Raw genomic sequence first — 27,073 nt, forward strand, 5'->3', positions numbered from 1 at the left:
ATGAGGGAGAGAGTGAGGACGCCCGGCTCAAGAGCGAACGAGAAGCCACCGCAAGTCCCCCACCTCAGCCACCCAGGTTGGGGTCTGACTAGGTCTGCTCTATGGACTAGTGTGGGCGGCTGGCTCTTTTCTCTCCCTGCCCTGTGGCCCACTATCTTCCTTCCCCTCCTTGGAGAGCCCCTGCATCCCTCCCCCAAGGTGGAATCAGCCGGCTGGAGGCTCCTGGGGGAGAGCAATCGCCTGGCCCTGCCGTGCCCTGCCCACACCACACCATGACCCTTCTGCTGTTGCCCCTCTTGCTGGCCTCCCTGCTCCCCTCCAGCTCCTGTAACAAAGGTGAGTGAGGTGGGGGAGGGGGCACTGAAAGAGGGGTATCCGGCAGAGCCATGTGGGGGTAGGGGTGAGCAGGGGCTGTTGAAGCTCTCTGGCAAATGACAGGTGTGGGTTCTTCCCATCCGTTTTCTGAGAGCTGCCCCCTTCTCTCCCTCACATCCCCTTCCGCACATCATCCTCTCTGGGCTGTTTCTACCCAGTGCTTCTCTGGCTCCCATATGGTCCTCATTTCCATCCTGGGGTCTCTGTCTCCCCTTCCTCCAGTTTCTGCCTGCGGGAGAAATCTCAGGTCTCAGAAGGACTTGCCCCTGAAGGGTGACAGGCATCTCTGGATGGTTCTCTGTGTTCACTGGGGTGTGCCCGCACTAAGGGTGTGTGGCAGATCCATCTGGTTCATCTCCATCCCATCCTGGGGAGAAACAGTTCCTTGCAGCTCAGCAATTCGGAGCACGTATGTTTTGGCGTGTTCCTCTGCATCCATACCCTGCATACAGCTGGGCTGAGGGTTACCAGAGCTGCCCTCTCTGGCAGACAGCAGAGAAATTCAGCTGGGTGAGGCCAGCACAGGGACCAGGGCGGAGGGGGCAGGGAGAGAGGGGTTGGGGGAAGAGGGCTCAGGTGGGTGGAGAAAGACAGGTAAGGGAAGAAGTGGGTGTGTGTGGGGGAGTTGCTAAATGAGTGGTGAGAGGGAAAGCTGAGAAGGACAAGGGAGATGAGGCGTGGGAGGGGGATGAGAAGGAGGGTAAAGAGGGTAAAGGTGGAGGCAAAAAAAAAAAAAAAAGAGAAGATTGAAAATTGAAAGGGGAATCAAGAAGAACAGGTGAGGAGAGGGGGAAGGGAAAGCCAAGGAAGGAAGGGCAGGGAGCCAGGAGTGAGTGAAGGAAGTGAACACATGGAGAGTCTGTGGCCAAGAGGAGAGGAACAGGGAGACCCGGGGGCGAGCTGTGGAGAAGGTACCCAGCATTGGCCTTGCTGCTCTGCAGCCCCTTCATCTTCAGGCTGTGGTTCCTCACCTCAGTCTCTGACCTCAGCCCAGCTTCTTAGCCTCCTGCCACTTCCTGTGCTTGCCTTCTGAGCACCATCTTGTGGCTTTCTCCTCTGCCATTAGCGAAGGGGGTTTTGGTGGTCATCTGCAAGAAAGGGGCAGGCATTCGGGTACCAGAAGGCTTTTAGTGGTGTGGTCGGAGGAAAGATAGGAAATCAGGATTTTTAATTCACCGTCACATACTGGGCATGTTTTCCTGTTGGTGACTCGGTTTCCCTCTGATGGTATGTCTTCCTCCACCCATGTTCCACTGACAGACCGTCATGAGTGTGCTTTGGGAGCTTGGTGGTTGGCATGGTGGGGTTAGATAGAGCAGGCAGTGGCAGTTGGGGTGGGGGGTGGTTTAGAGGGGAAGGGAAAACACTGTGCCTTCCCCGTAGCCCCTCCCCAGGCTAATGGGAGGTCGGTCCTGGGGAGGAGACACAATTGAGTGAGCTGAATGTGGCAGGAGATGGGGAAATCTAGAGGCTGAGTGAGTCCCGCAACCCTCCTGGTTGGCTGGTGGTTGAAGGGAAGAGGGGTGGGGTAGGCAGGAGGTAGGACTAAGTCATGAGTCTATAAAAAGTGGGGTTCAGGGAGTGTGGGGTTTGGTGGTCTTGTGGGGGACACAGAGATGTGCTGGCTATGAGTGTGCTCTCTTGGCTGTAGGGATGAGAAGCAGGGAGGCGATTTGTCCTGTTTCTAGGCCAGTTCAATAATCCCTTAGGATGTCGGCTGTGCTGGGTCCACTCATTCGGCATTGATTCCTCTGCTCCATCCCTGCCCCTCTCTGTCCCCCTCCTTCTGTCCTATATTTTCCCTTCTCTTAGGATGAATGGACTTAGGTTGGGGCTTGGCTGGGAGAAGCGCAGAGTGGAGGGATCAAGACTGAAATGGGGTGATGGTGGCGGTGGAGAGGGTAAACACTCAGGATCCCAGGAAACATCTAGATCTTCTTTTTCTAATCTCAACTCTGCCCTTAATCTGTGCCTTTCCTTTCCCAAGGCCTTCTGATGGCCCACCACTGCTCCCTGAATCTCCAGTCACCACTCTCTAGCACTTGAAATCCCTGAAAAAATTCTTCACCTCTGACCACATTTCCTAGGGCAGATAGTGGTCCCCCTCCTCCCCCAGCGTAGGCTGTTGCCACAGAAACTACCAGTCCTGCCATAGGAGAAGGCTGTGACCTCTCACAGACCCTCTGACTCCTTTAATGCTGATTTCTTGTCCTCAGCCCTTCCTCCTGCAGGTGTTTCTGCAGGGGGTGGAAAGGGTGATAATGCTGGAGTGTGTGTCTGGGTTGTGTGGGAGTGGAGAGCCAGCTCACAGGTGCTTCCTCTTCTCTCCCTGGGTGGGGGTCAGCCAACAAACACAAGCCATGGATCGAGGCAGAATACCAAGGCATCGTCATGGAGAATGACAACACGGTCCTGCTGAACCCGCCACTCTTTGCCTTGGACAAGGATGCTCCCTTGCGCTATGCAGGTGATTGGGGTTGAGGGATGGCAAGGTGGGTAGGACAGAGAAAAGTGGTTGGGAAGGCAGAGGGCAAGGGAGGAGAAGGGAGGAAGTCCCCAGAGGGAGAGCAGTGGAAGTGGGGAAGAGGTCTTGGCAAAGTTGTAGAAGTAGGCCTAAGGATGGTGGCTGAGTAAAGGGAGCCAGAGAGAAGGACATGGGCAGGCAGGGGTTAACCACATCAAGATTTTGTCAGATCTCAGACCCAGTAGCTCTGAGAGGTTGCAGCTCCGGTGTTGGAGCTGTTAAGTCTGATAATTAACAAATTAACATTTTCACATATGCAAGAGAAGGGCTGGGGTTTGGAAGGAGAGGTGAAGCCGAACCTGAGGCAGGGAGGCTGAGGCTGGGAAGAAGATGCTGGAAGTGGCAAAGGAGAAAGAGCCTCATCCCTCCCTCCCCCCTGGGCCAGGTGAGATCTGTGGCTTCCGGCTCCATGGGTCTGGGGTGCCCTTTGAGGCTGTGATTCTGGACAAAGCAACTGGAGAAGGGCTGATCCGGGCCAAGGAGCCAGTAGACTGTGAGGCCCAGAAGGAGCACACCTTCACCATCCAGGCCTACGACTGCGGCGAGGGCCCCGACGGGGCCAACACCAAGAAGTCCCACAAGTGAGGAAGCCCTTGTCTCCTGCTCCCTGCTGCTAGGTCTTCCTCCCTCCTCCTAAGCCCCTCACTGTCCTCTGTCCATGCTGTCATTGTTACCTACCCCCTCCCCTCTCTATTCATCAGGGTCAGGGACAGGGGCCGTGTCCTCCAGGAGCCTTCAACTCAAGGTGATAGAAACATGTATCCAATCCTGGTTCTGCCTCTTATGACCTGGGGTGACTTCCTTAGCCTTTCTTGATCTGCTTTTCTTCTCTGTAAAATGGGGAACATGATGATCCCTATTTCTCTAGGTTGCTGTGAAGTGTAAAGGAGATGGTTTATGTAAAAAGCGTGCACCACGGTGCTTGATACGTGGGAAAGGCTCAGTACATGGGAGTTATGATGATGAGGAGCGTAATGAGGAGAAGGACGATGAGCACCTCAACACACATCCGGATTCCTTCCACCTGCCCCACCAGTCTGCAGTGTGCACATACTCACACACATGGCATACTCATGCCCAGCGCTAGGTGAGGGTGGGCAGGAGATGGCTCCAGCATGAATGAAGCCAGGGCCTGAGAATCTTATGACTGTGTCCAGCTAACTTCTCATCTGAGAATCGGAGAAAGATTGGCAGTCAGGGTTCCTGGGCCGCTAAGAGGCACTGGTGATATCACCGCTCCTTGTGATTCAGTTTCCCATTTGGAGATAGGACCCTGCCTCTGGGACCTGGGTGCCTAGATCTTGGTGAGGGGCAGGGCTCAGTATGAAGGGCAGAGCCCCAGGGCTGCTTGCCTCATGGGGCCTGAGTGTGTGTGTGGCGGCACACCTGACATGCACATTGCACACGGATGCACAGAAGGTAGCACTCCTCTTGCGCTCATATCAGATAAGTTATGGCTTTTATATAGATACCACTTCCCTTCTCCTGGTTGGTCTTAAAGATTTTATTTTTATTTTTTTAAGGACTTATTTATTTGAGAGAGAGAGTGGGAGAGCGTGCACGAACTCCCGGCTGGGAGGGGCAGAGGGAGAGGGAGAGGGAGAGAGAAACTCAAGCAGACTCAGCGCTGAGTGGGGAGCCCGATGTGGGGCTCCATCTCAGGCCCCTGAGATCAGGACCTGAGCCAAAACCAAGAGTCGGCCACTCATCTGACTGCGCCATCCAGGCGCCCCATTGGGATTTTTATTTTTTGGTAATTTCTACACCCAGTGGGGGCTTGAACTCACAACCTTGAGACCAAGAGTTGGGTACTCCACTGACTGAGCCAACCAGGCACCCCATCTCTTGGTTGGTTTTAATTTGGCTTTTATTCTGTGTCTTCCTTGATTATCCCATTGGATTTCATTATTGTGGAGGAACAACCGGCTGGATATAAAATTCTGTTTTACCCCATGTCTTGGCACCCAACCTATAGCATTTTGTACAGGAGTCCTCCAAGTCAGCTGCTGGTGTCCCCTGGGGTTGTTCCTTACCCCTTCTATCAATCACCCCTTGCCTTGTGGGGCCTGGTGTCCTGGGGGGTGGGATGAGCATGTCCATGGCCTTAGGCTTAGGACACACGGGCTCCTGTCTGCTCTGACTCCCTGTCTGCATTCCTACTTGTGCCTCTTTCTGTGTTTCGAGGCTGGCTGACTCTTCCTTGTCCCTCCTCCTGCTCTGGTACACGCAGGGCGACTGTGCATGTGCGGGTCAACGATGTAAATGAGTTTGCCCCCGTGTTTGTGGAGCGGCTGTACCGTGCTGCGGTAACTGAGGGGAAGCTGTACGACCGCATCCTGAGGGTGGAAGCCATCGATGGTGACTGCTCCCCCCAGTACAGCCAGATCTGCTACTATGAGATCCTCACACCCAACACACCCTTCCTCATCGACAATGACGGTGTGTCCATCCCCTGCCCGCTCCGGCTGCCCAGCCCTGTACACCCACATCCATCAGAACACCCCGGGGCTGAGCTCTCCACTTGTGCCCCTCAGATCCGCATTCCATAACCTGCTTCCCAATGTAGAGCCTTTTCCCCCAGATACCTCCTTCCCAGCTTCCTGCTGCCTAATTCACCTGTTGCCCAATTGACTCATGAGTCTTCACCTTGCCCCCCTAGGCTTTCTCTAGTGCTCCTTACCCTCTTTGTCTCCCCCCACACCCATCCCAGGAAACATTGAGAACACGGAGAAGCTGCAGTACAGTGGCGAGAGGCTTTATAAGTTCACAGTGACGGCTTATGACTGCGGGAAGAAACGGGCAGCAGATGATGCTGAGGTGGAAATCCAGGTGAAGCCTACCTGTAAACCCAGCTGGCAAGGTGAGGAGCTCCACTCTGTGACTCATCTTGTGAATCATCTTTCCCCTTGGTTTCCCTTCTTGTCCCTTCTATCATACAGGGGAGAGATATTTGGGGGCAGGCTTGCAGCTGTCTACCGTGGCTGTCTACCCAAGAATGTCAGGGGACATGACAAGAGCAGAATGGTTAAGAGGGGATGCCTTCCTCTCTTCTCTCTCCCCTACCTTCTCCCTTTCCCCTATGCAGGCTGGAACAAAAGGATTGAATATGCACCAGGTGCGGGGAGCTTGGCTTTGTTCCCTGGTATCCGCCTGGAGACCTGTGATGAACCTCTCTGGAATATTCAGGCCACCATAGAGCTACAGACCAGCCATGTGGCCAAGGGCTGTGACCGTGACAACTACTCAGAGCGGGCTCTGCGGAAACTCTGTGGTGGGTGTGCCCTCCCCTTTCCAGACCTCTCCCTGACCCTCCTCTGCCTCTTTCCGAAGACTCTGCCTTATACCTTCCCTTGCCCACCCACAGGGGTATATATCTGCAGAGGTTATAGCATGTGGTTAACTCTGTGGCCCCCAAAGCAAATCAATATGTTGTTTGCAAAGACACATGATGCTAGCACGAGACCATCACCAGGTACATTGTGCAACAACGGTAGGGAGAGATGAAGAGCTGGAGCATGAGTTAATTGGAGAGCCATTCCTAGAAGAGAGGTCCATCCTCTGGTGTCTTGGCCAGAAGAGGCCATGAGACTAGCTGTGGGAAATCTCTCTCCTTCAGTCATGCTTGCCCTGGCTGCTTCCTGTTTCCCCATCTGCTGCCTCTCAGCTCTGACACTTGTGCCTTCTGGGGCTTCTGTAGGTGCTGCCACTGGGGAGGTAGATCTGTTGCCCATGCCTGGCCCCAATGCCAACTGGACAGCGGGACTCTCGGTGCACTACAGCCAGGACAGCAGCCTTATCTACTGGTTCAATGGCACCCAAGCTGTGCAGGTGCCCCTGGGTGGCACAGCTGGGCTGGGCTCTGGACCCCAGGACAGCCTCAGTGACCATTTTACTCTGTCCTTTTGGATGAAGCATGGTGTCACTCCCAACAAGGGCAAGAAGGAAGAGGAAACCATCGTGTGTAACACTGTCCAGAATGGTGAGCCTTCCCCAGGGCACTGCTCTGAGAGTGAGGAAACTGGCTTCTTATCCTGCCTCTGTCACTGCCCAGTTTGTGGCTGTGGACAGGTCACTTCCTCTCTCTTCATTTGTAAGATGGCAGTGCTAGGTTTGATGCTTCCTGAAATTGTGTGACTTACTGCCTGCATAATAGGTTGAGACCTTACTGCTCTCAGAGTGCAATGGGACCACTCGCTGCCCTTCTCACCTGCAATCAGCCAATCCCCCTGCATCCCACCATGTGGTAGGCTGCCCCCCAATCTACTCCCGTTAAGCCTGTCCACTGGAATGGAGAAGCCTGGATAGTGGTGTACCCCATTCTTTCTCTCCCACCACCCTCCTATCCTCCTCTTCGAAGGGCTAGTTAGCTCCATTTCCAAGCACCCCCTTCCCTGGACTGCAGTGGCACAGTCCCTCTTGGCTCAGTCTTGTCCAGACCTTTCATTTCTGCCACTTCTCCAAGCTCACTTTTCTTGACCTGAAAAGGGTTGTCACCCATGGAGTTTGCATCAACCAAAGGACCAGTAGAAATCTGGGTGGGAGCAGGCTGGCCAGTGTTGCACCTTGGCCAATCAGAATGCTCGAGAAACCCTAGTGATCACTTGGACTGGACTCTGTGTGTGTCAGAGGGAGAGAAAGGGAGGAGACTCTAGGGAATACGGAGGGGAGAGCACCTGAGAGAGTGATTAGAAAGAATCCCGCGTTCTCTCCCTCTGGTGCTTTGAACCTGTTCTTGACTCAGGCCCTGGGTTTGACCCCTGTCTCCATCCTCTCCCCTCAGAGGACGGCTTCTCTCACTACTCACTGACCGTCCATGGCTGTAGAATTGCCTTTCTCTACTGGCCTTTGCTGGAGAGTGCCCGCCCAGTCAAGTTCCTCTGGAAGCTGGAGCAGGTGAGGCCAGTGCCAGGCTCCTGGGAGAGCTGGGTGGGTGTAACTTACTTCCAGGGAAGGAGGGTCCTGGGACAGGGGTTGGCATTTTCAGGGTTGCCCTGTGCCCTCTTCGTGCTCCACTTTCAGTTCCTGACCACTCCGCTCCCAGGTTCTCTTGTTCTCCTTTTCCAAGGCTTGTCTCCTGCAGAAAGCACTCCGGGATTAAAAGTAAACAGGGAACACATTACTACTAACATCATACCCAACCAAACATCTTTCTCCCTTGTTTTATTTCATCCCTTTGTTACCTAGAATTTTAACAGTACATATCTCTGACTCCCAAACAGTTAGCATGTTGTAAGCCAGAAATTAAGTAATTCTGAGGTATGCAGATTGGGTTTAAGTCTGGCCAGGCAACTCACTAGCCATGAAATCTTCCTTGGTATGTCTAAATTTAGATATACAATAGGAATTGCATATCCCAGGGCTGTTGCAGGATTAAATGATGTGATAGACCTTATAAGTCAGAAGGAGTGTTAATTCTCAGTACTAGTCTCTGTGATAATGAAGGATAAATAAAAACAGACCAAAAAAAATGTAAAATCCTTTCTTCAGCTGACAGTGGCAGCCTGTGCTTTATTCATTCTCTAAGCTGACCACGAGGACCAGTGGGGACTACTTTGAGTTCTCGTCTTATTTTTCTTGTAAGCCTCAGTGGAGTGTCGAGTAAGCAAATAGCTGGAAAAAGGCAGGAAGTGGAAGAAAGAGAAAAGGAAAAGAAGGGTCTAGAAGATCCACAAATTGGATAATTGAGGGCTATCTACAAAAGCTTTTGCTTTCTGTGGCACTCTTTAAAAGAGACAGTCTGCCATTTGCTGCTCCTTGATCTTTCCCCCCTTGTTGCGAATATTGGTAACATGACTCTGCTTTTCTTTTCTCTTATTTATTCAACAAATATTTGTTAAATACCAGGTGAGGCTGTGCCATTCTGCTTAGTGCTGAGGATACAATGGAATATAAGATGGAACAAAATCTTTGCCTTCTTTAAGCTTACATTTTATTTGGAGAGGTAGATTTTTAAAAACTAAGAAGTCATATACAAATGGCAAATTGTAATAAATTCTCAGAAAGAACAAGCAGGGGACTGAAGTAGAGAATGGGGGAAGGCAAAGAGAGAGGAATTCACCTTAGATCAGATGTCCAGGGAAGGCCTAATTGAGGTGAAATTTAAGTTTTGTTCTAAAGGATGAGAAATGGGTGAGAAGAAAGTGTTTAGGCAGAGGGAAGAACTGATGCAAAGGACCTGAGGCAAGAAAGTGCTCAGCATGTTCCAAGCATGGGAAGAAGGCCACTGGGGTTAGAATACAGTGAACGAGGGGGAAAGACGGCATGAGGTAGAGAGTTCTCTGCCTTATCAGCTTCTAAGTGCTGGAATGCCTCTCAAGATTCAAACCCCTTCCCCTGGGAGACAGGGTACAGTCCCTCATATTCCCAGCTGTATCAGCAGGGCTTACTGGTGAATTGCTGCCTACCCAGCTCAAGAAATAACACCCCTGCCCAAAATCTATCAGGCACCAAGTAAGTACCTAAAATTCCATTCTTCAGACAAATCTCTAAAACTATAAACATTCCTAACAGGAGGACCACACTATTTTATGAATAAATTTTCCCCCCAAAATGTATGTATGTATGTATGAATGTATGTATGTATGCACTGGAAGGTCTAGAGAAGTTTGTAACCCAACAGTAAAACAAAGAGGCTCCCCTTGGATGTTTCTCCTAGGGTCAGTCAAGATGGAGGTGGGGGATAGTCAGAGGAATCAGGGGTTAGAGAGAAGGGGCAGTACCTTGTGTTAGTTCCCTGAAGATAAAGTAACTGAGGGTTCTTGCCCTTATGCTGCCCCCCTCCCCAGGTCTGTGATGATGAGTGGCACCACTATGCTTTGAACCTGGAGTTCCCCACAGTCACACTTTATGCCGATGGCATCTCGTTCGACCCTGCCCTCATCCATGACAATGGTCTCATCCACCCGCCCCGAAGGGAACCTGCTCTCATGATTGGGGCCTGCTGGACTGGTAAGTCCCCTGAGATTCTCAGTGAAGACACTGAAGGTTGGAGCCTCTAGTGGCTTAGGATTAGTGGTGAAGGAGAAAGGGCAGCTTGACTTCATGCATCACCCTGCAGTTGGGTGGGATGACTCAGAGAGATCTCCAGTGGAGGAGACCACAAACCCCCAGAGCCACCCCCCCCCGCCACCCCCCCCCCCCCAGCCCCACCATTTGCAACCTACTCAACCAGTCATCACCTCAGGCAGCACCGGAATCTCTCTTTGTATAACTCTGGCCAGTGCCCACATTGTTCCATCAAAGGGATCATTCCACAGTACATTCCCTTGCTGGAGGTCAGTAATACTTCAGAGAGTCATCAATTTTCCTTAAGCTACTTCTTTCATTTTTTCCCTTCTGGGAGTATGTGTGCACGTGTGTGCACGTGTGCACGTGTGTGTGTGTGTGTGTGTGTGTCTTACCCATTGAGGGCGATCTACAAAAGCTTTTGCTTTCTGTGGCACTCTTTAAAAGAGACAGTCTGCCATTTGCTGCTCCTTGATCTTTCCCCCCTTGTTGCGAATATTGGTAACATGACTCTGCTTTTCTTTTCCCTTATTTATTCAACAAATATTTGTTAAATACCAGGTAAGGCTGTGCCATTCTGCTTAGTTCTGAGGACACAATGGAGTATAAGATGGAACAAAATCTTTGCCTTCTTTGAGCTTACATTTTATTTGGAGAGGTAGATTTTTAAAAACTAAGAAGTCATATACAAATGGCAAATTGTAATAAATTCTCAGAAAGAACAAGCAGGGAACCGAAGTAGAGAATGGGGGAAGGCAAAGAGTGTTTGTGTTTTCTCAGCAACATATTTGGGGGTTGGTCTCTAGCAGAGGCCAGAGAGATTGAGATGAGACATCAGTGGACAGGTTGCCAGTCCTACACAGGTTGGGACAGAGCAGGGAAGACTTCTTCTTCCTCGCTGCCAATCTGTCCCCACAACCCTAAACTCATTGCCACTTTTTTTTTTTCCTCCAGAGGAAAAGAACAAAGAGAAGGAAAAGGGAGGAGACAACAGTACAGACACCACACAAGGTACTCTGCATAAGAACTGGAGACCAGAGAGCTCTCACCTTAACTTTCTGTGCTGTGCTCCTGATTCCATCCCAACCCCAAATCCCAGCCAGCCTCATAGTTACTGCTGCCCATTCCACCAGGGGCAGAGCCTCCATGAACTACTGCAAGGCAGGGCTCCCTCGGAGAGGTAAGGCCGGATGGAGCTTGGTGGCATCCTGGGTGTCTCTTCCTGCCCACAGAAGGAAGTGGAGGAGTTCTCTTGCTGGCTTTCCACGTAGTGGATCGGATTGTGGGAGGCAGGTGGCAGTCCTACACAGGGAGATCTGGGCATCTGCGAAGCTCCACACGTCCCCCTGGGTCCCCTTGCATGCCCTGTGACCACGCCCTCTTGCCTTCTCCTTTTCCTCCACTGGCTCCTCTTTCCTCCCTTTGGTCCCACTCCTGTCCTTTCTCCCTCTCCTGGGAGCTTTTCTCATTTCTGTTGCTTCTGTTTTTCACCCTTCTCCTCTTCTTGGATTTATTCCCTCTTTGGTCTTCCTTTCTGCTTTCCCCAGTCTCCCCAGCCTCACTTCCTGGTCTCTTCTTTCTTTTTCATTTCCACATTTCTCCTTCTCATGCTCTTTCTCCAGCCTTCTGCCCCTCCTCTCTGCCCCTTTTCCTGCTCCAGCCGCCTGTCCCCTCACCCACTCTCAGCTCCCGTTCGCCCCTGTGTTCCTGCCCTAGGAGACCCCTTGCCGATCCACCACTACTTCCACGGCTACCTGGCTGGTTTCAGCGTGCGCTCAGGCCACCTGGAGAGCCGCGAGGTCATCGAGTGCCTCTATGCATGCCGGGAGGGGCTGGACTATAGGGATTTCGAGAGCCTGGGCAAAGGCATGAAGGTATAGCCCCTTCCTCTAGCCCTGTCCTTCCGGGCATGCCCCCTGCCCACCTCTCCTCCTCTGCTCCCTTCCTCTCCTGCCTCCCGGTCCTGCTCTCAGCTGTCTGTGTCTGGGGCCCAGGTCCACGTGAACCCCTCGCAGTCCCTGCTCACCCTGGAGGGGGATGATGTGGAGACCTTCAACCATGCCCTGCAGCATGTGGCTTACATGAACACTCTGCGCTTTGCCACGCCTGGCGTCAGGCCCCTGCGCCTCACCACAGCTGTCAAGTGAGTGTTGGGTGGGGCGGTCAAATCACAGAGCAGAGTCAGATGGTGTCAGAACTCCTTGGCTTAGAGGTCACCCAGGGCTAGGCACACCCCCCTCACTGTATGGATGGGGAGATTGGGCCCCCAGAGACAAACTGACCTACCTGCTCAGTTGACATAGCAATGTTTGTAGAAGAGCCTGGACTAGACTCAACAGTTAAAGGATTCATTACTCTTTCTGCCAACCACCCTTCCAGGACTTTGGGGTTTTAATTTTCTCTGTGCCTCTATGCTGATATGTAAAGTGGGACAGACAGGGTACTGGATTGGGAGCTGGGAGATCTGACATTACTTCTGACTCAATAATAATTGCCTGGATGACCTTGAGCAAATAGCTCTAGTTGTTTCACCTATTTTAGTCTTGATTCATCAAGTTCTTGCAAGGTCAAATCAGATAGATGATCTAAATCTGGGGGTTGGCAACCAATGGCTGGCCTGCTGCCTGTTTTTGTAAATAAAGTTTTATTAGAACACAGCCATTCCCATTCATTTGCATATTACTTGACACTATGATGGCAGAGCTGAGCAGTTGGGACACAGTCTGTATGGCCCCAAAAGCCAAAAATATTTACTGTCTGGCCCTTCACAGAAAGTTTGCTAACCTTTGAATTCTAAGTAAATATTTTTAATTCTTTAAAAGAAAAAAATGTACATTATTTCAAGGTTTAAGTATATTAGGTATTTAAAAATACAGATTAATTGAGAGGTAATGAAATCATAATAGTTATGGACATAGAGCTTATTACCGACTAGGTTTTCACATTGAGCAAATGCTGTAAAGCCGGGATAACAATAGAATCTAACTCATGGAATTGTTACGAGAGCTAAATGTTACAATGCAGATCAAACGCTTAGCAGAATGCCTATTGCCCCAATGTTGGCTGTTCTCTGCAGGCATTTTCACCCGTAGCGTCTGTGGGGCAGTTTTTAGGAGATACTGCCATCTAGTGGGTGGATTACACAATGTAGAAGTCAGGATTCCTGAACAAGCATAACCTTCTCCCCTGCTCTGTCTCAGTTTCTCCATAAGCGATATGAAGATAAACGTCTCTGGCTTGTCCCTCTCCTGGGAATGGTGGGTTTAGAGAGGGGGGAGGAGACAGCTCTGAGCCCTACAGAGTGACTGGGCATGATTATCAGATCTCACAATTAGAGCTCTGGAAGGCTGGGCAGCCGATTTTGGGAATCATGCTTCTAGCCTGTGGTGTGGTCACAGTATGGAGCTGAAGGCCACAGGTAGCTGCGGTCACGGGGGCACAGACCAGAGCTGAGCGTGCCCCCCCCGCCCCCATGTTCTAGCTGGAACTCTAGTTGTTAAAGGGCAGTCATGCAGTTATATAGGGTTTAACTCATCAGAGACCAAGCAATTGCCTCATGCCCTTCGCGTGACTCAGGAGCCATGTCAGAAGGGACAGCACTGTCTTTTGGCTTTGGATGGAGCTCTGCAAGGAGGAGTTGACATCCTCTGTGTTGATGGATTCATCTGAATTCCTCCTACCTCTTTCAGGCGGGGGGTGGGGGGGTGGAGAGGCTTATCCAAGGGCTGGCAACCTGACTTTAGTCTTTTAGTAGGGGGAAGGGTCTTGTTGTTTTCTGTATGAGGTCAAGAAAGAGAGCTCTCATTTTTCCATTTATGGGGCTACCATGGGGTTAGTGCTAACCTCACTGGAGAAAACAGAGAGCTCTATGTGTGGGGGTGGGGGTAGGGGGTGCATGTGCAGCTGTGAAAGAGAGAGAGGCAGGTACCTAACAGGACCTCCTGATTTCTGATACATAGCCTTGCCCTAGTCCATGGCGCTTCCCAAGGTTCCTAAGTTCCTAATGGAGCTCTGTCCATTTAGAGCCAGATTTATGCAAGTATTTCGTCAATGCAGATTTTCCCCAAGGTTTTTTTCCTCTCTTTTTTGGGAAAGCCCACCTAGTTTGTGGCATTAACCTCTGAATAAATGGCTACCACATCTTTTTGTCTAACTTTGTCCTTTTCCCTTAAGCCCTTGACTCTCTACCTCTACTTTGCTATAACCTCTATCTAGAAGTTCTGCCAGCACCTCAAACAGATGCGCTGAAGGTGAAATGATGACCTTTGATACCCAAACTAGCCCCTCCCCCTGAAGTCTCTATTTCTGTGATGATGTCTCTGCCCTCGCAGTCACTCAAGCTTGAGACCTCCCTGTCTGTCCTCCATGCCCCATCAGTTGCCAGGTCACCCTGATCCGGCCTGTGCTGGGTGTTGGGGAATCTGTCTCCTTTTTTCCCATTTCTGCTGTTAAGACTCCAGCCTTGGCTCTGATTATCTCTCTCACCTGGCCTATTGCCATAACCTCCTAATGAGCTGACCCATCTCTAGTATTCTAACTGCAGTTCACCCTTCACCAGAGGCTAGGTTAGTAGTGGTCATAAATCAGAATTTTCATCCTCATATTTCCCTGATGTAGAAGATATCAATGGCCTCCTCTTGGCTAGTGCTCAAAAACTGCACTCAAAGCCCTCAGCCATCTGACCCCAGCTTTCCTGCCTCATGTTCTCTATTCCCTTTGGTACACTCCTCACCATCCACTCGAGGGTCTACCACCTTCTGCTTGGTGAAGTCCTACCCTCCCTCAAAGGCAGCTAGGTGGCTGCTGCTTTTGACTATTTCTGTCCTCCCTTGCCAAATGCCCCAGTCCCATCCTAGCCAGAAATAACCTCTCCCTCTCTAAACTCTCAGGGGTTTTGGTTCGTTCCGCTTACATGATGGTGACTACGGTTTGCCATTGTTTTGAGGTTGTGTGTCATATCTAAGCTCTTGACCAGATCATCAGTGCCTTCGGGTCAGGGCCGGCCCTCTGTTGCCCCTTGGGTCTCCTTTGGACTGCTCACTGCAGTGGGGATGTCTGTTGGAGCCTGTGTTTTCAGGGTCAGCTGACGTTGGTTTCAAAGAGGCTTTGTTCTGGGCCCCTTGGAATGACCGTGCAGATTCTTAGGCCCCACAGGAACTCAGCAGGTTGTGGACATTGGTAACGTCAAGGGCTCTGAGTTCATTGTATCTGCTGAGGTTACCCCTTCCCTCTACTGCTCCCACGGTCAAGCCGGGCACACTCAGTAACACGCCCTCAGTTAGCACAAGCATGTGGACCATAGGCCCAGCTTCTGAGTTACCAACTCCCTTGTGAAGGCTGCTTGTTCAAGGGGTACTTCTTTATAAATAAATTTGGCGCAAACCCAGGCCCCAGATAGTGGCCATGGTTCGGTGGAAAGTGTGTGACCTTGGAATAAGAAGAGTAGGTTTAAGCCTTGACTCTGACACATATTTCTTGTGTGACCAAGATGCTTGATCATCTTTGGTTTCTTATCCTGAGTCCACAGTGCTGACATAAGGTTGAATGAAATAATATGCGCAAATGCTTCAGAAACTAGCAAGTGTGATGAGAAGGTGAGGTGCCATTCTTATCGATTGGCAAAGCATGGGGCTGGAGGTGACCCTGGGAACACCTTCCTGAGCAGCTGTGCTGTGGGTTGATTGGCCTGGCTGAGTGCTTTAGGGAGTCTCTCCTGGTGCCGAGGTCAATGAGGCTTCGTGGGACCACGGAAGCAGGTCTAAGATTGTCACATTAGCTCACCTACCAAAGTGGGTTTCTCTGATATTGAAGGGAATGAATGGAAGACACACCAAGGAGGAGGAACCCTGGGATGGGCTCCCCCACCATATCCCTCCCCTCCACTTTTGTTGTTGAGTATTTTTGGACATGTATCTTCCAGATATTTTACTGAACACGTGTTTTAATTTGAATCCCCTGAGTAAAGAGCTGTGTATGTGTAGACATTTTTGTAGGTTTGGTTTGTAGAAGGAAGTTTGATAGATGTTCCATAATCTTGGATTAGGGCATTGATGATGTTCTCTTCCCTCAAGGTCAGGGTCGCCTGATCTGTCCCTGACCCTTTCCCGAAGTGGCATCTTCCCCGGAAAGGCTATCTCCCCTCCAGCTTTGCTATGGAGGGGTAGTGGTGCTGTGGCAGAGACACTATCCCTCTCTCTTCCCCTCCCTCTCCCGGACACGGGGTGCTCTGTTGTAGAGATCGAGGCCTGGAGGGGTGAAACAGAGTATGGATCATAGGGGAGGAGATGTTAGGGTCACAAGCTGCCTCCCTCCCCTCTTGTCATATAGGTGCTTCAGCGAAGAATCCTGTGTCTCCATCCCCGAAGTGGAGGGCTATGTGGTGGTTCTTCAGCCTGATGCCCCCCAGATCCTGCTAAGTGGCACTGCTCATTTTGCCCGCCCAGCTGTGGATTTTGAGGGACCTGAGGGGATCCCTTTGTTCCCCGATCTTCAAATCACTTGCTCCATTTCTCACCAGGTGGAGGCCAAAAAGGATGAGAGTTGGCAGGGCACAGGTAAGGATGACTCCAGGGAGTGATGTCCCGAGAAACGGCCCATGTCTGGAACCAGAGGGAGGGAGAAAATCTGGGGCTAGAAATGCGAGTGACTTCATCCTGCATTCGCTTGCCTAGGACAATTTACACGAGGACATAGAGCCAGGAGGAGGCCTGTGGGTGTGAGGACAGTATGGGGTAATGGCGTTTTTGAAAATGATGCTGACTGCTCTCGGGGGCTGAGCCTGGAAGGGGAGGAAGAATGGCCACGAGGTGGGCCCTTTGGCTGTGACCCGTATGCTGACTCTCTCCCATCCAGTGACAGACACACGCATGTCAGATGAGATCGTGCATAACCTGGATGGCTGTGAGATTTCGCTGGTGGGGGATGACCTAGACCCCGAGCGGGAAAGCCTGCTCCTGGACATGGCATCCTTGCAGCAGCGAGGGCTGGAGCTCACCAACACGTCCGCCTACCTCACCATTGCCGGTCAGTGGGGACTGAGAGCCTGTCTTCTTTCTCTGTGTGCGCCCCTCCCCATGATCAAGTCTCTGGGAATTCCAGAGGGTCCTCCTTCCAGGCCTAGGGACGTGGCCAAGTGCCATCTGGCAGCTTGCCAGCCTGGGGAAGCTCCTCTGGCTTCCAGGTTGCCCCTAGAAGGGCTGTGCTGGCATTTGGGCCCCCAAGTGGTTCTTTCTCCCTGCTTCTCTCTATACCCTGGCTCCCCTCTGTTCCTGGTTTCACTCCTCCTGTGGCTCAGTCTTCCCTGATGAGCTTTCAGTCCTCCAGCTGTTTGGTCCTAGCTGTCTTCTCTCTGTCTTCCACCTCTCCGATCTCTCGTACCCATCAGAGCTTTAACTCATGTGCCCACATCTTAATGAATAGTGGTAATGACTTGGTAGCTTCAAAGGAAGCCTGTATTCTCTGAAGGACCCTCCATAAGGGAGGAGAAGATGGTCGTAACTGGTTCCCTCCTATCTCCATTCCCTTCCAGAGCCTCACCGAGGACTTCTGTATTTTCCACTCTCTCTGTTTCCCTCCTGCTTGCCTCCTCCCTTTGTCTTGCAGGGTGTCCTTATTGCCTTCTCTTCAGCCACAGAGTTTTTAGAGAAGAGCAGAGCAGGAAATGGATTCCAGTCACTCTATCCCAGACAGTTAAAGCCAGGCTGGGGGTGGAGGGGTACATCTCTCAGGAGAACTCAGGTCATCCCCCTGGGAGGGTCCTGCCCTGAGCTGCTTGCTTCCTCCTCCCGCAGGGGTGGAGAGCATCACTGTGTACGAAGAGATCCTGAGGCAGGCTCATTATCGGCTAAGACACGGAGCTGCCCTCTATGCCAGGAAGTTCCGGCTGTCCTGCTCAGAAATGAATGGTCGTTACTCCAGCAATGAATTCATTGTGGAGGTATTTATAGCGTCTCCTTCCCTCCACAGCTCCCCTGCTGGAGCAGACTGAGACCCCACAGTTGGTGGGAGTGGGCATCGAAGCATGGAGGAGCCACCTGGTGGTGGCAGAGGAGATGCTGTGGGACAGGGTTAGCAGATGGGCTCTAGCGAAGTGGGGTGGGACCTGCAGAGAAGCGGGTGCCCACTGAGCTCTCCCTCCCCAGGTCAATGTCCTGCATAGCATGAACCGGGTGGCCCACCCCAGCCACATGCTCAGTTCCCAGCAGTTCCTGCACCGTGGTCACCAGCCCCCTCCTGAGATGGCTGGACACAGCCTGGCCAGCTCCCACCGAAACTCCAGTACGTAAGACTGTGCCGGGCTGGGCGGGGCGGTGGCAGGGAGCGGGCTGGGCACAGGCCTCTTCTCCTCCATCATTGGGAGGGGAGGAGGCTAGTGGAGCTATGGTTCTGTTCCCTGTACTGCCTGACTTAATTGACCACTCTGTGCCAATCCCTGTAACCCCTGGACCATTAACTTTCCCTCAGGGAGAATATGAGCCTGTGTCATTCATTGCCAGGGACGCTCATGCCTGGAATCATAAAGTTGGTCTGGGGTTTAGGTGCCTTTGTTGTTCTTGCTGCCAGTCCCCAGCAATATCAAATTAACCCTGGACCTAGGGATCCTCTGTAGTGAAGCCATCAAGTATTTATGAAGCACCTACTGTGTACTAGTACTGTCCTAAAGTGCTATTAGGAACATAAAAGAATTATATGATAAATACAGTTTCTATCCTCAAGGAGAAAGTTGGTGCTATTACCTGTATTGTTATGTGCTATCTATGAGGTCATAAGTCTTTCTAGGACAAAGCATGCAACTAGGCAAAGTACTAAATCTAGATGGACAGCTGCCCTTCTGAGCAATCTGGTTCCCTGGCCGTGGTCCTTTACCAGTGATGCAAAGTTTAATTCGCAATTTAAGAGTTGCTTAATTGTAGACAAACTAGAAACTACAAGTAAAAGGAAGAAAAATCAGCCATAATTCCGTCATGGAGAAGAAGCCATTGTTAATGTTCCAGTTTTTTTCTGTGCCTTTTTTTTTTTTTTTTAACAAAGTTGGGATCAAACTATTTTATAACCTGGTATTTACACCTAATATTATCAAATGATTTTCTTCCACATTATTAAAAGCTGCAACATGATTCTGACGATGCTGAAGATGATTTTTGGAATCCCTTTTAGAATTGCTTTCGAAGTCAATTTATGTGATGCATTTATTTTTATTACTTTTTAGATACGCCTTGCTTTTGACGCCTTTCAGGATTACCCAGTTTCATCAGCCACTTTTGTCAGAGTTGGCTCTGGATATCATTTGAAGATTTTAAATATACAACCTACTCTCAGAGGGCCCAGATTTGTCACTTTGGAAGAAAGTCAAAAGGTGTATCACGGGCTCTGAAGGCAATTCCCTAAGGAATTCTGAAAATGCTTCCTTGGAAGAAGTCCATGACCCCCAAACATGACTTTGAAAGTTACAGAGCTCATATCAATACATTTAATAAGAAGTAAATAGTGAACACATAGATGTGTACCAGGTACCACGCTCATGGGCTTTTACACATATTAACTCATTTAGTCCTTACAAACAACAAACGAAATAGGTACTAGAATAATGCCCTTTAAAAAAGGCAAGGGAATGGAAGCCCAGAGAGGTTAAGCACTTTATCCAAGATCACGCAGCTAGAAAGTGGTAAGAGCCAGGACTCAGATCCAGGCAGCAGGGTTCCAGAGCCTGTGCACTAACCATTGACTTCCATACCTTCTCCAGTTGTATTTGATCCTTGCTTTTTCTTTTCTTTTCTATTCATTTCTTTTCTTTTCTTCCCTTCTCTTTTCTTTCTTCTTTCTTTCTTTCTTTTCTTTCATTCGTTCCTTCCTTCCTTCCTTCAATCCTTCCTTTCTTCCTTCTTTCTTTTTCTTTTTCTTTCCTTCAGTCCTTCCTTCCTTTTTTCCTTCCTTCCTTCCTTCCTTCCTTCCTTCCTTCCTTCCTTCCTTCCTTCCTTCCTTCTTTCTTTCTTTCTTTCTTTCTTTCTTTCTTTCTTTCTTTCTTTCTTTCTTTCTTTCTTTCTTTCTTTCTTTCTTTCTCTCTCTCTCTCTCTCTCTTTCTCTCTTTCTTTCTCTCTCTCTCTCTCTCTCTCTCATTACTTTATAGTTGCATATAATTTGGGGGAGCTCCTGAGGGCTTCCTAGGGCTTTTTTGACTGAGGCTAGCTCCCTGGTACCCCCAGGGATTCCGTCTGGTTTCCTCTCCTTAAGTGATGGACACCACTAGGTCTCTTGTGTTCTCTTTCTCTGGTACTGGCTCCCTTCTTCCTTGCTCTTTCTGAAAACACCTGCAGGGGCCTCTCTAAGTGTTTTTACTTACTATAACAAAACAGTTGGAGGTTGGGGTGGAGGGAGTAGGGAAGTAGGGTGAAGAGGGAGCATAATGCATAACCAAGTTGCAAGGGTTCATAGAAACTTCACACAATCTTTAGAGACCTGTGAGCAAGCTAAACCCATTTTTGTTAAAAAGACCCTTGGGTCCAGCTGCCCCACCCGCACCCCCTTATGATTCCCTAGCTCTTTGTCCAGTTCTTTCCTTGGGAATCATCCTACTCAGCCTCATCTGGGTTGGATACTGGGTCCTGCTACTCAGGTTAGGCTCAAAGTAGATCTGTATTGGCATTGCTCCTGGGCCTGGTGAGATTCTCAATCTTTGTTTTCAGTGGGGAGGGAATCCCTGTTGTAACTACCCCAGAGCTTTGTGCCCTGAGCAGCCAGTTGCCCCACACTGGCTGGCCTGGCAGGCCATGTTTCTCACCTCTCATCCCCTGAAGCTGCCTGGGGTGCTCCAGGGTGTGTGAAGGTTGCCCTTGCTTCACTTCCTCAGAGTGAAACCCAGCCTCCCCATCCACTGTTCTGAGCTGATGTCTAGGCCAGCCAAACTTGCCTCTGAGATTTCAACTGAGAGAGGCAGCTTGCATTTGCTTTTCCCCTTATTTTGGCCTGAGTAGGAGGCAGAGTCATAGCTCACCTAAAACAATTGGTGATGGATGTCTCCTGAGCGTACCAGGAGATCCACTTCATAAAACCCGTTCCATATGCCGTCTCTGACTCTTCACAATGTTCCTTCCCCTCACCTTCTGACTGTCCAGGAACCCTCCCAACTGCAAGTGCGGTGTTACGGAGTCATGGCTTTGCAATTTCAAATTGCTCCAGCCAGGGGGAAACTGAAGGAGGCATAGTCCCCTCCAAGTGGGATAGGGGGTTCATTTCTCTGAAACTCCTAAGGGAGCCAGAAAAGAGAGATCAGTGTGAATTGGGACAGTCAGAGAAGGTTTTGGGGCGCAGGTAGAGTTTGAGCTTGGACCTTGAAGGGTAGAAGGGATTTTGGCTGGGCAGGAGAGAATGAGAATTTGAGAATGGAGGGTGGGCAGCTGGTTTGGGGTGTTCATGGTTAGGGAGAATAAGGTTGTCTCAGAAGGGTGAGATGAAGACCATATTTATGGTCTTGAATATGGTCTTCCATATTCCATAAATATGAAGACCATATTTATCTAGTCATCCCGAATTTTGATACACATCGGATTGGCTGGGGAGCTGTAAAAACGCTTGGTGCCTAGGTTACTTTATGCCCCATACTAGTTAAATCAGGATGGAGGTGGGAGCCAGGCATCGGTGGTTTTTAAAGATCCCCAAGTGATTCCAATGTGCAGCAAAGTTTGGGAACTGTTTCCCTACTTTTTTTCTTACAAGTTTCTGAAGCTTTGAAGGAAGACCTACAATGAAACAGGGTAAGCATAGGGGCGCCTGGGTGGTTCAGTCGGTTAAGTGTCCGACTCTTGATCTTAGCTCAGGTCTTGATCTCAGGGTCGTGAGTTCAAACCCCATGTTGGGCTCCATGTTGGACGTGGAGCCTAAATTAAAAAAAAAGAAAAGAAAAGGAAAATGAACTGAGGAGTGGGAAGAAAGGACAATTCTGAAAGAAGAATAAGGTGCAGGTGGGGAATAAAGTCCGTTCATAAAATACATACTCTGAGATATTTGTGGTTGCTAGAGTGTGCCAGAATTTGGACTCTGAGCTTAAGCAAAAGGAAACCTGAGCACTTATGAAAGTGATATGATAAGAGCCCATCAGTATTTCAAGAGAAGTCCTGGGACTGAGAGCAGAAAGAAGTTTCTCCCAAGGCTCTTCAGAAAGGGGGCACCAAGCAGGACTGTGGACAGGGCTTCAACAGTGTCCTTGCAACCAACTGAAACCAGAAGTTTCGCAAGGGCCATTTGATAAAACACCCCTTCACGTTGGCCGTGCAGGTCATTCAAGGCCAGAATTAACTGCTTGAATTTAATGTGGCAAGAAAGGTTGAATGCACTTTTTATAAACTCGTGATTTTTGTCTGTTGCTAATTTAAAAATCCTGCCATCTCACTGGCTTCCAGGCTCATTTTAAATTAATTAACTCTGCTTGTTTGCCTGCAGATACAGGGTCTGCATTTTGTCTTTCCTGGAGCCATTTCTTATTCCTGGCAACCAACTTGTCATTTCCTTCATCAGGCTTGGGGCTCAGAAGAACAAATGCATTTGATTAAGGCACAAACCAGAAACTTTGGCTTGTCATTGTTATGCGCCTAGAGCAAGTTTACCTGCTATGGCCTGCTCTCCGAGTTGGGGGAGGGTCTCTACTCCTTCTGGAGCCTGGGCTTAGCCACAGGGGCCATCTCTGTCAGGATTACTGTTCCTGGATCTTACCCATTGACATGGAGACCTGGGAGGGACTATTTCCTGCAGGTGATCAGAAAAAGCACCTCTGTCCCCTTCTTCCCTTCTTCCCCATCCCTAGGCCAGTTGAGAAATGATGAACTAGGCATCTCTGCCCTAAAGCGGGTACCCAGGGAGCCTGCCTGATCTGTTTAGCAGGATCGGCTCTCATTGGCAAGTGGCCCCAAGTGAGCTATGGGTTGGGTCAGGATGGGGACCAACTTGGCAGGGAGCCATCAGGGTGGCCTCAGGGAGGTGTGAGGTTAGAGTGCCTGCTCCGGCAGGGTGTTCTCCACACTCCTGGTTGGCCCTGGAGCTTGTGACAGCCTGCAGGTGCTGGTGGCTGGGGAGGAGGGGTATGCAGCAGGCTGTGTGTGTGGTGCCTATATGCTTTATGCTTCTTTATGTTCTGCTCTGTCTCTCGACATGTGAGTCTTTTTTAAAAATTTTTTTTATTATTATGTTAATCACCATACATTACATCATTAGTTTTTGACGTAGTGTTCCATGATTCATTGTTTGTGCATAACACCCAGTGCTCCACGCAGAATGTGCCCTCTTTAATACCCATCACCAGGCTAACCCATCCCCCCACCCCTCCCCTCTAGAACCCTCAGTTTGTTTTTCAGAGTCCACCGTCTCTCATGGTTTGTCTCCCCCTCCGGCTTACTCCCCTTCATTCTTCCCCTCCTGCTATCTTCTTCTTTTTCTTTTTTCTTAACATATGTTGCATTATTTGTTTCAGAGGTACAGATCTGTGATTCAACAGTCTCGCACAATTCACAGCGCTCACCATAGCACATACCCTCCCCAATGCCTATCACCCAGCCACCCCATCCCTCCCACCCCCCGCCACTCCGGCAACACTCAGTTTGTTTCCTGAGATTAAGAATTCCTCATATCATGAGGTCATATGATACATGTCTTTCTCTGATTGACTTATTTCACTCAGCATAACACCCTCCAGTTCCATCCACATCGTTGCAAATGGCAAGATCTCATTCCTTTTGATGGCTGCATAATATTCCATTGTGTATATATACCACCTCTTCTTTAGCCATTCATCTGTCGATGGACATCTTGGCTCTCTCCACCGTTTGGCTATTGTGGACATTGCTGCTATAAACATTGGGGGTGCACGTACCCCTTCGGATCCCTACATTTGTATCTTTGGGGTAAATACCCAGTAGTGCAATTGCTGGATCATATGGTAGCTCTATTTTCAACTTTTTGAGGAACCTCCAATACTGTTTTCCAGAGTGGTTGCACCAGCTTGCATTCCCACCGACAGTGTAGGAGGGTTCCCCTTTCTCCGCATCCCCGCCAACATCTGTCGTTTCCTGACTTGTTAATTTTAGCCATTCTGACTGGTGTGAGGTGGTATCTCATTGAGGTTTTGATTTGGATTTCCCTGATGCCGAGCGATGTTGAGCACTTTTTCATGTGTCTGTTGGCCATTTGGATGTCTTCTTTGGAAAAATGTCTGTTCATGTCTTCTGCCCATTTCTTGATTGGATTATTTGTTCTTTGGGTGTTGAGTTTGATAAGTTCTTTATAGATTTTGGATACTAGCCCTTTATCTGATATGTCATTTGCAAATATTTTCTCCCATTCTGTCGGTTGTCTTTTGGTTTTGTGGACTGTTTCTTTTGCTGTGCGAAAGCTTTTTATTTTGATGAAATCCCAATAGTTCATTTTTTCCCTTGCTTCCCTTGCCTTTGGCGATGTTTCTAGGAAGAAGTTGCTGCGGCTGAGGTCAAAGAGGTTGCTACCTGTGTTCTCCTTTAGGATTTTGATGGACTCCTGTCTCACGTTTAGGTCTTTCAACCATTTGGAGTCTATTTTTGTGTGTGGTGTAAGGAAATGGTCCAGTTTCATTCTTCTGCATGTAGCTGTCCAATTTTCCCACCACCATTTGTTGAAGAGACTGTCTTTTTTCCATTGGACATTCTTTCCTGCTTTGTCAAAGATGAGTTGATGATAGAGTTGAGGGTCCATTTCTGGGCTCTCTATTCTGTTCCATTGATCTGTGTGTCTGTTTTTGTGCCAGTACCATACTGTCTTGATGACGACAGCTTTGTAATAGAGCTGGAAGTCCGGAATTGTGATGCCGCCAGCTTTGCTTTTCTTTTTTAATATTCCTCTGGCTCTTCGGGGTCTCTTCTGGTTCCATACAAATTTTAGGATTATTTGTTCCATTTCTTTGAAAAAAGTGGATGGTATTTTGATGGGGATTGCATTGAATGTGTAGATTGCTCTAGGTAGCATTGACATCTTCACAATGTTTGTTCTTCCAATCCATGAGCATGGAACATTTTTCCATTTCTTTGTGTCTTCCTCAATTTCTTTCATGAGTATTTTATAGTTTTCTGAGTACAGATCAACATGTGAGTCTTAAAGGCTTGTGGGTAAATTTGGACTGGGCTGTGTGTGTGTATGGGATGCATACATGTAATGCCCTCCTTAGCCAGGGGACTGTCCAGATTCTGGGCCTCACGGAGCCCTCTGTGCATACAAACAGTGAGCAGGGCTGTGCACCCATGTGGGGTGCAGTGACCCAGCTGCCTTTGCGGGCCTTCAGCCTGGGGACACGTGTGTGGGACTGTCACCTCCACGTGCTGTCCGTGGGGCTGTGGGCTCTCCTGCTTTGCCTCCTCCTCCCGCTCCGGGTACTGTGTGTATGTGTGTGTGTGGGGGGGGCGGGCGGGGCTGTGCTCACGGCTGCTTGTTTTGTGGCTCCCACAGCCCGCGTCTGTGCTGTTAGCGTCTTCCTCCAGGGGGTTGCCAGGTGCGCGTAGCTGGTAGGGAGCTGGGTGACGCTGCACATACGGCTCTGCTCCGCCCTGCTGGGGACTCTCAGACACATCCCTTTTCTCCTCCTGGGATGCAGGCTGCCAGGGGGCTGGTGCAGACGGGGGTGCAGGCTGGCAGAGTCCTGGCTCGGGTGTGGGGTGTGGCGGCTCTCGCCCAGCTGTGTGCCCACATGCTCTTCCTGGGCATGTGCTTGTGCGTCCACATCTGCTTTGCAGCCCTCAGCTCTAAGGTCCGCGTGTGAGTGCTTGCGCCTTTCTCTGTCTCACTGCCCTTCAGGCTCCATGCTCCCCGGAGCCTAGGCATCAAAGTGAGGCTGCCGGGCCAGAGGCTTGACAGGGCCAAGGGGGAGGTGGGTATACCTCAGGGGGAGATTTGGGAGGAGCAGGACCCCCAGGTGCCCAGGAGCCCTGAGCCCACAGGGAGAAGGGAGGTGTCACAGAGCAGGAACGAGCTCAGTCCAGGTGGGTGACTGAAGGGGCTGCTCCTTGCCCCCGGGACCTGTCCCCCAGCCTTGGGTGCTAGCGTCTCCTTCTGGCTGCCAGGCCAGGCTTGGGGCCTGCTTCTCCTCTTACGATGCAGGAGGACATTCTCTCCTCTTGCACCATTGAGCTTGTGCGGCTGCCTCTCTCCTTCCCCCACTGGGCACGAGGCACCTCTTCCTTAGGCTGAGTGGCCCCTGGGGAAGGCACAGGCAGAATGGCCTGGGTAGGCTCCAATCCTTGCCCTCTGTCTGCTGAGAATCGGGCTGCTCATGATAGCACTGGGCCGGGAGCTCTCCTCCCTGGCCCGTGCCCCCCTTTGGACACCTCCTTCCCTCTCTCTCTGTCCCTTTGGCCTTAGCAGCGCTTCTACCCCCTTTCCTCCCTATCTCCTGCCCTTCTCAATAGGGCTCTAGTCCTCCTCCAGCTTGCATGGGTATTCCTCCCTTCTGGGCCATCAGGAATCCTGTCTTCTCTTACTCCAGGACTCCCTCTTCCCCCGGGTACGCCCTCAGCCCCCACTCCCCACTGTGCCAAGTCCCTGCAGGTGTGCCTGGCCAGTCTCCTCACACTGCACGCTCTCCCTGCAGTGGTCCCTAGTGCGGCGACTCTCATCATTGTGGTGTGTGTGGGTTTCCTGGTGCTCATGGTCATCTTGGGCCTCGTGCGTATCCACTCCCTTCACCGCCGTGTCTCAGGGGCCGGTGGTCCTCCAGAGGCCTCCAGTGACCCCAAGGACCCCGACCTCTTCTGGGATGACTCAGCGCTCACCATTATCGTGAACCCCATGGAGGTGAGTGGCCCTGGGAAGTGGGGAAGTCCACAGTCAAGATTCAGCAGGAGCATCTGCATGGCCAGGCCCTGGGGCAAAAAGCTCCAGGCTGAGCTGCCATGAGTGGGAAGGAGGAAGGTCTGGAGGGTGTGGGGTAAGGGGCCCGAGGGAGTGTGGTCCGCGTGGCAGAGGCTCTGGGGTGTGTGCAGACCCCTGAGGCCCGTGCTCTCTGCTCTCTGCCTTATCCAGTCCTACCAGAATCGGCAGGCCTGCGTGGTGGGGGCTGCCGGTGGCCCGCAGGAGGACGACGACAGCAGTGACTCAGAGGCCGCAGACTCCCCTAGCAGCAACGAGAGACGCATCATTGAGACCCCTCCACGCCGCTACTAA

The 27,073-nt window shown here is 50.6% G+C and overlaps 1 protein-coding gene across 1 annotated transcript; it reads left to right on the forward strand.

Moving 5' to 3' along the window:
- On the forward strand, positions 1-27,073 carry CLSTN3 (calsyntenin 3). Its single transcript, XM_028121164.2, has 18 exons — positions 1-336; positions 2,720-2,842; positions 3,285-3,480; positions 5,130-5,338; positions 5,610-5,759; positions 5,985-6,170; positions 6,597-6,878; positions 7,680-7,792; positions 9,685-9,847; positions 10,859-10,915; positions 11,621-11,778; positions 11,899-12,047; positions 16,232-16,458; positions 16,757-16,927; positions 17,695-17,840; positions 18,046-18,181; positions 26,502-26,704; positions 26,933-27,073. The coding sequence occupies exons 1-18, from the start codon at positions 273-275 to the stop codon at positions 27,071-27,073; spliced, it is 2,874 nt and encodes a 957-aa protein (XP_027976965.1). The 5' UTR covers positions 1-272.

This window comes from Eumetopias jubatus, unplaced genomic scaffold (genome assembly GCF_037043125.1).
Source record: "Eumetopias jubatus isolate StellerSeaLion01/CBP00866 unplaced genomic scaffold, mEumJub1_p1.0 scaffold_8, whole genome shotgun sequence".
Classification (NCBI taxonomy): domain Eukaryota; kingdom Metazoa; phylum Chordata; class Mammalia; order Carnivora; family Otariidae; genus Eumetopias; species Eumetopias jubatus.

Coding starts and splice junctions, on each gene's coding strand:
- CLSTN3 (XM_028121164.2), top strand. CDS start 273: ATGACCCTTCTGCTGTTGCCCCTCTTGCTGGCCTCCCTGCTCCCCTCC. Junction 2,843..3,284: donor TGCTCCCTTGCGCTATGCAG/GTGATTGGGGTT, acceptor CCCCTGGGCCAG/GTGAGATCTGTGGCTTCCGG. Junction 26,705..26,932: donor TTATCGTGAACCCCATGGAG/GTGAGTGGCCCT, acceptor TGCCTTATCCAG/TCCTACCAGAATCGGCAGGC.